The 14,869-nt window shown below is 38.6% G+C and overlaps 1 protein-coding gene across 1 annotated transcript; it reads right to left on the reverse strand.

Moving 5' to 3' along the window:
* Positions 1-3,194: 3,194 nt before the first annotated feature.
* On the reverse strand, positions 3,195-6,600 carry amer2 (APC membrane recruitment protein 2). Its single transcript, XM_056451054.1, has one exon. It carries the CDS (start codon positions 6,434-6,436, stop codon positions 4,475-4,477), a length of 1,962 nt encoding a protein of 653 aa, XP_056307029.1. The 5' UTR covers positions 6,437-6,600; the 3' UTR covers positions 3,195-4,474.
* Between the last annotated feature and the right edge of the window lie 8,269 nt (positions 6,601-14,869).

The following is a 14,869-nucleotide window of genomic DNA, read 5'->3' on the forward strand; positions in this document are numbered from 1 at the left end:
ACCCAAGCAAAGCCTCTTGTAAATAGACCCCTTGCTTACACTGACTCTATAAGAGACTTTGTTGTCTCTTCATCCTCTCTCTCTCTCGTCTGTCCCTCTTTCATACTAGCACATGCTAAACAAAAGCCACAGGATACAGGATACAAGCACAGAGAACAAGGAGACACCGTAGCTATATTATTATGGAGGCTAAAACTGTGTATAGTAGCTTATATAGAATATACAATGGTATATTTTCGAAGAATTTGCAAAATGTACGGCTCATAAAATCATTAAGTAATTAAATATATAAACCTCTCCCCATTTTTAACAAAAAGGTTCCAATTATGCTAACATGCTATCTGTTAAAAAATCGATTAATTGTATTGTTTCCAGAAAAATAGTAAACAACATAACTGTTTACAACATTGACATTAACAATAATGGTGACAATTCATGGCAGTGGAAACGAATGCCACCACAATGTTATTATTGCAAATGAGAAATGAGGAAGTGCTGTTAATCTACGCACCCTCAGGCCATCCTATGTATGTGACTTATTTTAGAAAAAGGGCATGATTTACATTTCAGAACAACATTTTCATGGAACAATACGGTAATATTTGTAAATATTATTCTGTTTTAAATAGTTCTAAAAGTTGATGAAGCCTCCGTAAAAAATGGGGTACACAATAAATTCAGAGTTTGTAATCATTTCATAATGTAAGCAGTTAAGTTGCATGTACAAAATCCAACATAGGCTCATTCTGAAAACATATATACATTTCTGGAGATCACGAATTATGTATCCAGAAGTATGTATGGCTGCATTTCATCTTTAAAACGAATGTTACATGGCGGTATGACGCCGTTCCTTTTCGCTCTTACCAGCAGAGCGGTTACCTCAATATGGACGGCTTTCCCACTGTTACCAGTTTGTCAAGTTAGCTTGAGACGCAGAGAGGAGTTAACCACGAGGACAAGGATCGAGTTCAGCAAGCGAGTAAAACAAAGACAAGCCAAAAAATAAAATAAACGAGTAAATAACAGGGTAATAATGTGGTAAAATCTGAAAACGTGGTCAAAATCAGGGCTTTTCTTTTTCTGGGTTGCTTTTTAAAACTGTCGCTTGGGTTTAGGGAAGGCGGTGGGCAGGTCAATCTGTGATTTTGAAAACACTATTGGTTGGGTTTAGGGAAGGAGGAGGGTGAGTCAGTCTGACAGCAAGTCAGTCAGTCAGTCGACAGCGGCCTCTAGTGGATTTATGAGAGAACAGCAGGCGCAAATAGCAGTCATGAGAGAAATTTGATCATCAAATCTCAAAAAGCGTACACAGCAGCCTCTGGTCAATTTGCGAAAACAAAAACTGTAAAAAAAAAAAAAAAAAAAACAGAGCTCCAGGAACGTATTTCGCGACCTCCAAAAATATATAAAGGGGTACGTTTTCAGAATGAGCCTGGGTTGACAAAATCCAATAATATTATTGTGGAATTACAGCCATACAGAAAAACAACATGAGATATACAATCTTGTGAAAATCACATTCCTCAAATGTTTGTTTTTAACATCTAATTGCACCTGTGAAGCTCATGGGGTTGTTGTTGTTGTTGTTTTGTAATGGAAAACATTTTGTAGAATTACAGTTACAAAATTTAGCTGGATTGTTTGTAGACAACATACTGTACATCATTTTACTCCTGCCAATTTAATTTGAACACACATAAATCATCCTATTAAATAGTTTTTTTTTAAAGGATCATGTGACACTGAGGCTATAACAAGGCTATAACAATACATTGCATCATTAAATAAATAACAATACAAAAACTATTTTAAATTTCAGCCTTTAGGACTCCTGATCACCCAGGGTCATTTACATGGTTATCGAAATCTAACCATAATTACTCTGCTTCTAGTCCTGGTTTTGGAACAGATTCTGAGCTTATTAAACAGGCCTTCTAAGCTCCTGCGGGAGTCAGGCCGAGGATAGAGCTATGGGGTATCCTGTCCGGCTCCCAGGTGCGATGAGAGTTAATGAGAATATGAGCTAAGGGATCATCAGGTTAAGCCACCCCCTTCCGTCAGCCACATGCTAACTGTCTTACTGCGAGTTGATACATCAACAAATAACATCCCAACTGCCAGTTTGAAGCCTATTCTAGACCTGCTGTGCAATTAGAGTGCACACGATGTTTACAATGCACTGCATTTGCAATGTAATCACAGTTTACTTAGCATTAGCATGTTTTTGAACATGCACAAAGAACAAAATGCTAGCCTATGAATCTAAAACATCATATTTTACCCTAATTTTACCATCACTGTAGTAGTAACACCAGTGTTTTTTTCTCTCCCTTTGACCCTGTCCCCCACTCTCTCTCTCTCTCTCTCTCATTCACAGAACCAGGTCTTTGAAAACTAGGCCATCCAACCATTAGTCACACATACACACTCCCCGTCAGCTCTGCTTATGCATACAGCAGTAATGTCTAATTTTATGCCACCAAACAAATAAAACACATTTAAAAAGTTAAAGGGGCGACCCAATTACAGTGCAGTCATAGCTGTCGCAAACAAATTTTTAAGACCACAGCTTCGTGCACATAAACATACACACGTTTTCTCATGTGTAGGGATGATATCACAGGGTTATGGCGTTACATAAGGTTTTACATAAGAAGCCACACTGCAACGAGAGAGCTGTTCAGGAGTGAATGTTTTTTCGCTGCACCATTACTGTTGGGACTGCACCAAATCCCCCCTTCACGCACACATATCTCCATCCACTTGGCCTTAATGAACAAGCGCTAAATCGAGCATAGCTCTTTCTTATCTGTATTCACTCCACACGCACTTCCTTCTTTCACCTCACTCTCCCAAACCACATCAATAACAGATCCATGACAATGGAAGCCCATAATTCTCCCCCATGACCCACAGTAAACACCTCCCATTGTCAACCGGATTCACGCCGACAGCTTAACCCAGACCAGCTTTCTTCTTCCTTCCTCATGGGTGGGATTTAAATCCCAGCAGACTGCAAAAAAGACAACCGTGATGCTCTTTACGTCTCTGCGATTAAACAGCTCAAATCTAAGCTGCCTGCCCGCATGGCCCTGTTATGAATATGTGCAAAATGGTGCAAGACTTGAATAGATGTCCACTTCCTGGATGTACACAGAGTTGTTTTATTTATTAAATAAAGAAAGAGAGCATTTCACAAAAGAAAGAAGGCATGACAATGACCTTCTGAAGAGAAAATGTTTTACAGCTTACAAATAAAATATCCCAGTGGTGAAAACATAAGAAAAAAACTGTAAAAAATGTATTTTTGACTGGTGGTTCAAGTCAAATGATGCAAAAAATAGTTTTCTTAATCATGAGCTGAATTTAAGAATATTTGATACTGGAAAACCAGACAAAAAATACTGATTAAGAAAGCCATTTCTTCTGCGGTGGATGCTCACATGAAGACTTGTCTTGTCCAAATCTGAGAGCCAAATGGAAATGACATCTCCAGGAGAATGGCCGCATGATGGAAGACAGCTAACTCATGATACATATGGGCTTCTCCATAGCTCGCTCGCTCTCTCTCTCTCTCTTATGCAGTGAGCAGGCAAAAAACAAACCTGTGTGTAGTGATGTCATGCTACATTCAAAAATATCCAGCTGTGTCCAGGTTAGCCAGAATAGTACAAATCACTGTGAAAAAGGAGGATACTTATGATCCAGAGATTTATTTCTGCAAGTTGTGTTTTCCAGAAGACAAAAACAAGAAGTGCACTAAGTTCCACAGTGAGGTCCTTCCAATATAAAAGAGTAAGAAATGTGAAGTTTCTGTAAAAAGAATGATTTTCTTTCAATTGTCAATTGTCAATAGGAAGTCGTGTTGTGTTGTGTTATACGAAAGAGCGTCTCAAACAAAAGGCTGTGTTCCCTGATCCAGTTTGAGTGTATAAGTCCCCATGCAGCTTAATTTAGGAGAGTCAGAAGTGCTTGGTCATATCTCACACAGATTGCAGAATTCATTATATGTGGAGAGATAAAAATCGCAGCTGCGTTTTACACAGTGCTGCTGGGATGACAAAGCAAGAAATTAGCACAGTTTCACTGATTCCACTGAAAAGGAATGAGAAGTTTTTGATATCAAACATTCTTCTTAGAATCCGTATTACTTTATTATTCCTTTTTCAAAGGCTGGTAAGTATTGTAAAATCAAGCTTACATTATTATAAATGTCGTGTATTACATATTGCAGTGCATTCTACAAAATTCTTAATTATATTATTATGGCGTAATATGCAAAACATCACCCCCCCAACAAAAACTAAATCATTTCAAAGATGTAAAAACAGTAAAGATATAGTTCTCACCAGGTGAGTAAAATAAAAAAAGTGGAAGTTGATTGCTTCATATAAAAGGACATTGTGTTTTGGCCTAAAGCTCTTATGATAGATTTGTATTGTCAGAAATATCTGATGGGGCTCTGAGCTCTCTACTTCCTGCTTTGTGATGTGGGGGTGCCCTTGCTGCCAGAACGACGGACTGGAACTTTCGAGACAGGTATTTTAGTACGTGGTGGGGCATCTGTCTTTTTAGGAGGGGTGGTTGAAGTCGGGCTAAGATTGGAAGACAGCGCTCCTTGACTGGAAGAATGGGATGGTGGTGTTTGCCTCACGCTAATAGGTATCTTGGAATCTCGAGGTAGGCTGGTGCTGCCTTTCATTGAACGGAATGAGGAAGTGGCGGAAGACGAGCATTTTGGGGAAGGCAAGTTCATTTTTAGATCACCTGCAGATTTTGTTGGTGAACTTGCATCATCGTCTGAGCCTGCAGCACTAGGGCTGTCAGGATCATAGAGGTCATAGAGTGCATCCCCAGAGCAGCTGTCCCTCAGCAGGCCATCCCGACGAAGAAAAGTGCTGTCCTCATCCTCTGGGCCAGGTGTGGGGGAGTCCCAGTAGCCTTCATCACTTGGTGGAGCATCCTGAAGCTCTTTATCGACAGGAGGAGGTGAGGGGCGTGGGGGCTGCTTTCCCATCTTGCTACTTCCACTCACAGGGATCTTACTAAGGCCGAGCGCCTTCACTTGAGGTGGCCTTTTCTCAAGTCGGGCCGGTGCATGATGCAAAACGGGCTCTGCCCGACGCAGAGCAGGGGAGTCTTCATCCTTTTGAGGCAACATATGCCAAAGACCCTGCATATCAGCATCATCAACACCCTCAGGACTAGCCATTTCTTCCCCTCCACCCATATAGGCAACCACACCACTACCCTGTGGCTTTTTAGGAGCCGCACGTGGTCTTTGGTGGGCTGGCATGTAGCATGAAGCATGTATAGATGTAAGACTACTGACCTGAGGAGGAAGTGGAGGTTTGGCAGGAGAGCATCTCTCCGAGTTTGTCCCAGCTCCACTTAATCTACGACCCATGCAGCCCCCACTACTGCTACCAGTTCCACTGCTTGTGGCACTTCCCCCATTCCCAGAATCCTCTTCTGGGTCAGCGATGATGTCACCACAGCCTGTTAACGAATCAAAGCTTTTTAGTGAAGTAACATCAGTGAACATGGAGCATAGACGATCCACAGACTGCTCAGATTGCGGGTCGGCTGTACTGTGCTCCATTGGAGGGGTCAAAGCACAGGTTGGAATGGAGGACAAGTGTGTAGAACTGCTATGTTTATCATTTTGGAGCCCTCCTGTCTGGACTCGTATTGGAGAAGGAGCTGGAGACTCTTCAGTGACTGTATGTTGTTGGGAAAGAGAAGGACCGCAGTTCCCACACTCCACTTCATTAGTACCCTGTAATTCCTGCATAGATGCTGCCTTCCATTTGTCAGAATCCCCTGGGACAGGAGACTCCTCAAACACTTGCGGCAGGGGCTCAAGAGTCAATGTCATGTCTTTCTCTGTTTTCACGCTGCCAGAGCTAGGGGAAAGTATTAGGTCTCCCTCTTTTACCTCCTTGGCCACCTCCAAAGTGTCCTCTTGAACCTGGGGCTTCCGCCGCCAACGCATGCTGCTGAAAAGCCCCTTAAGTCCTCGTCCTCTCCGTCCCACTGTAGTAGTTCCATCTCCTGCACGGCTGCTGCTCCGGCGCAGTAAAGAGAAGAAGCTGAAAGACTTGGTGATGGAGCTACGGAGGGGGGCGGTGGACACACCATCTGGTGTGCCGGCGTGGAGCTGGTCACTACTGGCAGATTCCTCTTTCCGGTGGCTGTCAAGCTCCGAAGGAGTGTCCGTTATTAAGCCATCGTGGGTTTTGCTCCTAACAAGCTCCAGCGTCTTGCCAGCAGCTTTACCGGTGGACTCTCCTTTGTTTCTGACAGAGAAGATGCTCGGCATGCTGCTGCCGGACTTACGCTTGCCAAACAGCTTGAAGGCGGCTTTGTTGAGCTTTCCTGGTGGTTGAGGGTCGCATGGAGGTGGTTCACTGCATTCGGTTTGAACCTCCATCTCAGCCTCTATGTCCTCTGCACCCTCTGTTTTTCTTTCTTCTTCCCTTTAATTTACCCTGTCTCCAACTGCTCCTTTCCTTTTCCTCTCCCTCTCCACTTCTATCCGCTGCCTTTGCTTGTTGGTGTTCTCCGTCTCGCTCTCTTTCTCTCTCACTGGTAGCTGCGCCTGACAGTCTCTATGGTAACTGGGAGGGTTAAGCAGCTTTCGTCAGCGCTGGAGGCGAGCCAGTACTTTATTCTCCGCCCCCACAGCTCGCCCCCTCCATGCACACAAACACACCCTCATCCCCCACACTGCAAACATCACATATCCTTCTCCTCTTTCTTGCCTCAATTATTCTCTCTATCTCACTGAGGAGGCTTGATATGCATCTATGTGCGGGTTGTTAAGAATGTGTGTATTGCTTTGTAACACTGTGATTGTCGTCATGTACATGTGAGTGCATTGTGTACAAATCTGGGTGTGTGTGTGTGTGCATAATAGACTAAAAGTTTTGCATTGTTTACTCATGTTTTTATGGGGGTCATAATGCTATTAGTGTTGCATTGTGGATTTGTTGTGAAATATACTCACATGTGGAACCTTTCCAGAAATGCTATAATGATGAGGAGTATTACGGGGAAATAAATGGAATGAGTACAAACATCTCAGTGTAAATGAAAATAAGCCACTGAAAATCCCCCTCAGATGAAAAGGCTCAGGAAAACATTCAAGCTGTGTGGTTGCTGTAGGGTCCGTACTTAGGATTAAAGCAAAAGCTGCTGATTGGAGAAATTACAAGTATGAAGACATGAGGCAGATTTAGATAAACATTTCACTCACTTATAATGAATGCATGCACAACACACTTGAAATGGTTTTGAGAAACGGCTGATGAAATTTAAATGAGATTAGATCGGCTCACGCTGGTGGTCCTCACCTGTTCCAGGCAGTCTGGAGGGGTTGATCATATTCAACGTCTCCTTCAATAACCCGCGGTCCATCTGCCCCCAGCATATGGGCCCAGGGGGACTCCTGTTACCACACTCTTCCACTGTTACACAACAGCAATTAGTTAGTCCAATTGTGTGCAACAGTAGTTAACAACTGAAAGCTTTTAGGTTTTCTTATTTTAGTGGTTGACATATACACAACAGCATGGACGACATTTGGTGGGGAACATTATACTTTATAAATGTTGTGCAGGCTATGGTTCCCACACTTTTTAACCCATGATTTCAATTACTTGTCTGGTCATTCATATACACTGTACAGGATTAGGATGGGGAAACTGGAGCAACAGGTCTACCCAACATTTTGTAAAGTAATCATTATTTTCCGATGGTTTCAATCCCCATGCAAATAAAAAAATGCAAGCCACATAAAATCACATCTTTAAAGTCTGAAATCAAAATTTACTATGTTTATTTTCCTTGCACACATTGTTTTTCTTTAGGTAAACAGTTAATCAAAGCAAGTTAATTGACTGAAAAACGAAAAAAAAAAATTGGTACTCTTCAATCAAAGTCTGAACATTTGCTTCCGTGTTTGAAGTGGCGGTCCTTCTCTGTTGACCTCAGTTTGAATTCAGCCACAATATTTTTAAGCAGAGTTAGGTTACGTGTTCCACAGTACTGTGTTACTGTATTAACTAATTAGATTTTTTGGAGAACACATTAATGTAACAAATTACATTTTAAATTTGTGTAATTTGATTACAGTTACTAAAGTCAATGAAATTGGTTTACGTATGATACAAATATATAGTTTTTAGAAGAAAAAGACTTCTTTTAAATCCCGTTATCCGATGCAATGTCAGTTAATAAACATGCACTTTTTAATAGCTCGAGAACATGCTACTGCTGTCAACTGGAAATACAAACATTAATTTCATTGAGCGTAAAAACAAAAATATTGCTGTGAAATGCAGTCTATCTCTAAAAAACTTTCGACTGCTTTTAACTTGACCAGCAACTTGTTCAAGCACTAGAAGAGAAAGCGTTCTACAACAACACTTGTCACCACAGAGGACATGGCACCCGCTAAATTGGATTTTTGTGCAAGATGAGGAGAGAAGGTATCTTCTGAATGTAAAGAGAACCTTAGCTGCTTATGGGGCTGTTGCGCCTATTGTGTGCGCACGCTCGCATTTTCCAGGCACACCCAGTTGAAAACCGCGAGTCACATGACAAGAACTGACCGATGAGCTTTATATTTTGTATGGAATAAACACATTTCGGTAGGCTAATTACCTCAGACAAACACAGAACACCCAAACACTGCAGTCCTTTTTGATACTATGTATGTCAATGGTTACAGGTATCAAGTTTTCTTCATGTCTTTCTTTTGTGTTAAAAAAAAGACAAACAGGTTTAAATGATGAGAAGTCTTTTGAATGTCAAGCTGCTGTAATCAAAACATTGTAATGTTTCTCAATATTAAATTACTAAAAGAGCTGCATTTTGTATTTTTATTGGTATGTTTTAAACGTTTTGAAAGCAACTTCAAAGTAAAGTAATTAGTAATCTGATTACTTTTTACTTGAAGTATTTAGTAATGTAATCATATTGCAGTTTTCCAGTAGTAGTAATTGCAAAGAAATTTTCCTTTTGCAAATAAAAATACACGTCCACGATTTTTCCATAATTGTGGAGAGAAGAATATAAGCAACACTTTTAGGAGTCCTTCAAGAGAGTTTGAATAAATCCACACGAAACTGATGTACCCACCCATCCACCCCTATCTGTAAACAAGCCTCCTCTTCCACTTCACTGGCATGAGACAATGTCTACATTCACACAATGTACAGAGGGGGCCGGAGCTTGCACTGTGTGTATGTGTGAAGGTAAGCTACCATGCAGCCGTTACAGTGAGGTCAACTCCTCATGGCCTCTGATTCAGCTTTGGTTCCAGGTCTGCTATGTTGGACCAAAACTCCCCACCTGTGTTTGCCATTTCTGTCAGCAGCCCCTGAGGCATGGAGAGCGGAATGTGCCATCACACCCGTTGTTTCTTCGGGTCAGTTTGGGTTTGTATACTCGTCCTGCACACTCTAAGCCACGGGAGGCCAGTCTGCTTGAGGGTACGGGGAGAAAAATTAACCAGAAGCACATGAGTAAAGTTACGAGACCAACAGGAAGAAACTGAAAGAGACTTTAACAATTTAAGTTCGAAGTTTTTTTTTTAGGATCCACCTCAGTGGATAAACAAAGTGCTCACATCCCTGACATGATCCCTGTCGCTACCAAGGACAAAACTCTCCTGAGAAACAAACTAGGACATTTGGAAGGGAAAAGATCTGGGCTGTTTGCTAAAAAGGGTGTGTTGGCCAGATTTTACAATGCTGCTTTTTACCCCATTATCTTCCATTGAAAAGGACAAAGGTGCGGGCAGATTCTTCAAAAGCACAATGTAGCTCTTATAGTGTAGATTGTCAATACCCGATTGGATCAGGATATCAAGAATAGCAGTTTTTTAAGGTAAAGATAAATCTTCTCATGAACTGAGGCATAATGCAGTTATAGAGGACAAAGAGGGCTTTAAATCAGTTTGACCACAAGCTGTTTAACCTTCCCACAGATTTAACATACGCAATTACAGATTGTTCAAACATTGATGTCATGTCACATACATCATCGTCATAATATGAAAGCACATCTGTTCGGTGTGTTAAAAGGTACTGTGAATGAGGAAGTGTTTTATGTGATTTGTTTAATTAGCTTTATATGAAGAGGGATACACACAGTGTACAATGGTACAAATTGTTTCTGCCAAAACACCAGTTATAGCTAAGTTTTGGAATTCAGAACTGGTCATTGATCAAAAATGGTTAATTTAAAACCAAATAATGTCCATTAACTGTTTTCAAAATGAACATAAAATGAATTAATAACTTCTTTGTTGTGTGTACTGTAAGGTTATGCGATGCTGAGCATATGTCTGTAGTTCAGTGATGCCAAACTAGGGCCTGCGGGCCAGAGTTGTCCCTTTGTATCCTTTGATTTGGCACACCAGAGGGAAAATGATTGGGAAGGGTTGGGTATGCCTTTAACAGAGATTCTCATTTCTATTTTAATGTAACCCTTTGTTTGTTTTATTGTTGAGCTACAAAAAAAAGCAAACTGAATTGAAATGATTAATTAAATGTTGTAAATGAATCAGATTTTTAAAAATGTACATACTGTCACAACGAATAGGGGACAAAGCAGAAGACAGCATGCAAATCAAGGCAAAGGCTGGTTCAGCATGACTAGTGTATTCTGAATTGAACTCCATTGTTTTATAAGTGGAATTTTTTGTATGGTTTTATTGTAATAGGTTCGTTAAAATAATATACATTTTTGAAAAATTGAAATGCATTAGTAAATATGGTAAATAAGTACTTTTTTCTATTTATTTTTTAATTTTATGAAATAAATTATGAAATTGCCCATGTGTTTTGTTTCATAAGACCTTGAGTCCATGTGTTCTAAAATTTTGTTTTACCTGTCTAGGTTTTATTGACTCTGAAAGCACGGGTAGAGAATTATTTGCATTTTATAAATTCACCAAAGATAAGAGTTTCGGCTAAAAAACTTTAGTGTCATACTTAAAGGGATAGTTCACCCAAAATTGAAAATTCTGTCATCATTTACTCATCCGACTTGTTTGAAACTAGTTTGAGGCTTTTTTTTCCTTTCTGTTGAACACAAAAGAAGATATAGGCCACTGAAGAATGTTGAAAACATGTAACCATTGACTTCCAAAAGAAAAACAAATACTACAGCCTCCGAAAGTCAATGGTTGCAGTCAACATTGTTCAATATTGTGTTCAACACAACAACAAAAAACTGAAACCTTTTGGTACAAGACAAGCGAAGGGTGAATAAATGATGACTGAATTTTCATTTTTGGGTGAATTATCCCTTTTAAGGCAAAAGTCACAACAGCCTGTGAATAAGTAGCTAACAAATAATTTAAAAGGTTTGTAACATTCGCTAGCTACTTAAAAACGACCACACTTTGTTCAACAGCAGGTAAATTAATATGAGTATGTATGAACTATTCTAAAATCCCATAGGAATTTCCCGAGAGATTCTGACATGGAAATATGACAAAATATAGTCACAGTACTTTTTTTCTGAGTCTCCGCTCACTCACCAGAATTCCCTCATTCCTGTAATAAGCGCTGAGCAGCTTTGCGTCTTATTAATACGGTCTGACTCGCGGATGTATTTTACCCGCGTCCCGTCCGTCACTGCAGCTCAGATTTACAAAACAAACCCGGATTACGGCGTCACCTGACACAACTCTACCCCACTGCGACCTCTGACCAGCCTCAGACAGAGAGTGAGGTGTACAATAAGCAGTCAATAATTGGCCAAATGTGAAGAAAACGTAAGTAATATAGCAACTTTTTACCCGATAAACCACTCAAAACCAACAGGTCTAGATTGTGCTGGAAAAACAGCACTTTACACTTCAATTAGCCTGTTTTATAATCCAAAATAACTCTACTGTAGACTGTTAAATGACTATAAACAGTGCTTTTTGTACATCATTACATCATTCATTTATTGTATATTCATTCATGCTTGTGTTGTTGTACACATTATGCTTATATCATCAGATTGTTGCTTGTTGCTAATTATTTACTTTTGTATTGAAGTTCTTGGCTAAATTCTCGACATTAAGCTTAATTGCAGACAAAGTACTTGAGTGTACACACATTTCACACTACTGGCATTACTGGCTTCACTGTGAGTATATCTTTACAGCGGTACAGCAGACTATCGTCTGGGGCCACGTTTGCAGGGATTAGCGCTAATTCCCATTTCGCCAAGTGATCCTCTTGCAGTCAGTAATACACGTCCCGAGGGTTTGGGCCCAATAATCACTTACAGGACGTGCTTATAAACGCAAGATGGATGACGGTCGGACAGGTAGGCTACTTATGTCTGCCTGCTACACATAGAGAGTCTCTTGCCATTATGAGATGATCAGAGAGTCATTTTGGCCCTCATTGGGCTATATCTAAATAAAACTCTTTTGTAACCACTTAATTTGAGTTATTTTATGTGTAACATTCATTTAATGAGGTATTTCTATGGTATCAGATTAGAATTAGCAAATATTTTGGTAACTTACAATAAGAGTTCATGAATAATGATGTGTTAACATGTAAACTAAACATTACTTTATTATGAATTAATGATGAGTTAATGCATGCGCTAATCATGAACTAACTTGAACTCATGTGACTCGTGTTGAAGTTAATGTGTAAATAAAAGCTACCTAATTACTTGTTAATACATGATTGTTTGCTAATTAATATATTAATTACCACATTAGTTTATGCTTAATTTAACCATCATGAACTCATGATATGTTAATGTATAATTATGTTTTGACTTTACTTGGAGGGGCACATCATCATTAACTCATTCTTAACTACTCATGAACTGCTTATGCACATCTGTCTAGTGCGTTTACACTGAATTACAATAGAAAAGTGTTCAGTCGACGTCAACAGTTTAAACACAGGAGTTCATGAGTAGCTGAATTAATGGTGATGTGCCGCTGCAAGTATAGTCATGACTTTCTTGCGCACGCAGAAATCCGCAGATTTTTAGCCCATCATTGAGTCAATTTGTTTACTAGTGTGAATGTGTGCAAATTCATATTTATTAATTTTTTTAATTAATATCAGTATTATTATTGACTAAAATGAAAATGATCGTATGATTTATTTACAGTGCAGTTTGTAGCATTTTCTGTCTTTCAGTAGATATATTATATAAGATACTTGCTTTGTTTACCAAATAAGTGGATCTAATTGGATTTGCATTGTAAACATTGAAAGTTAAAAATGTATTATTTTTTATTTCATATATTAAGTTTTTAGTTCTGATACTCCCAAAATCCTTCTGCATAAATCTGCAGATTTTTTACAAAATTATCCGCAGAAATAGCTAAAAATGTCCGCAGATTCTGTCTGGCCCTAGTCATGACATAATTATACATTAACAGCTCATAAGTTCATGTTGGTTACATTTTGCTTAAACTTAAATGTTAATTAATACAATAATTAATAGCTAGTACAAAAAATAATTAAGGTAGCCGTTATTCACTAATGTGACTCATGTTGTAGTTTAAAGTAATGTTTAGTTTACATATTAACACATCATTATTCATGTACTGTTATTGTAAAGTGTTACCAATATTTTAAAAAACTTGGATGAGCTCGCGTTAGCATTGTTAATATGTATATATATATGTATAACTAATTTACTATTTGAATATATTTAAATGTTTTACTATGAAAAGTTTTAGTTTAAAAAAAGTTTAGAAATCTTTTGCAACCTAAATTGCCCATTTGCTGATTAAATGTAAAAAAAATTTTTACAGAAGCTTGTAATATATATTTTCTTCGAATATATATTATAATTTGTACAAAAACATGAAGCAGGAACTGTTTTTTTGTCATTGATAATAATAAAATAAAGTTTCTAGAGCATAAAATGATAAACAAAAATGTATAAACGTTTTTAAACTCTGCTTAGTTTTAATGAGAATTAATTATATTATAAAAATAGTAGTTTTTTTTATTGTAATAAAACGTCGGAGGATCACTATTTTACAGCATTTTGATCAAATAAATTCAACCTTGGTGAATTTTTTAAATAAATAAATCATAATTATTTTTTTAACCTGCGATTGCTTTTGTTTGTGACAATGACAAATCACAGTAGATCCTCCATCTGAACCTCACCTTCAGACTAGCAGCTGTAATGATTTATTGTTAGCTCATATAACCACCTATGAGTAAATATGACCTTTGACCTATTCTATGACATCACATTAACCTTTCGGGTCTCTAACTAACCCCTCTAATCACACAGACTGCACACGGGCCCCTAGTGCACAGGTCATCTGTGCAACCATCCTTCATTCTGGACATCATCCATCTTGCCATCCTTCAAGATAACAAGAAATGACAAGTTACCAATGATGCTTTAAGTCTGAACAAGTGACGTCACCATACTACAATATCTAATGTCGATAAGACACATTAAAAGTACTTATACACAAAACCATTTTTGGTACCATGGTGAAATGTTGTCGCAGCATTAAAATGATAATATATATATCTTTTATATATATATATATATATATATATATATATATATATATATATATATATATATATATATATATACACACATGCCCTAATATCTTCATTTGCTCAAGCGTGCATGGCTCAATGTTAAAGTCTGAATGAAATATTCATGTTTCAGTTTCAGTTAAGTCATTATGCTGAAATATACACTTACCAGTCACTTTTATAGGTACACCTGTCCAACTGCTCATTAACGCAGATTTCAAATCAGCCAATCACATGGCAGCAACTCAGTGCATTTAGGCATGCAGACATGGTCAAGATGATCTGCTGCTGACCGAACACCAGAATGG

This window comes from Danio aesculapii, chromosome 24 (genome assembly GCF_903798145.1).
Source record: "Danio aesculapii chromosome 24, fDanAes4.1, whole genome shotgun sequence".
In the NCBI taxonomy this organism is placed as follows: domain Eukaryota; kingdom Metazoa; phylum Chordata; class Actinopteri; order Cypriniformes; family Danionidae; genus Danio; species Danio aesculapii.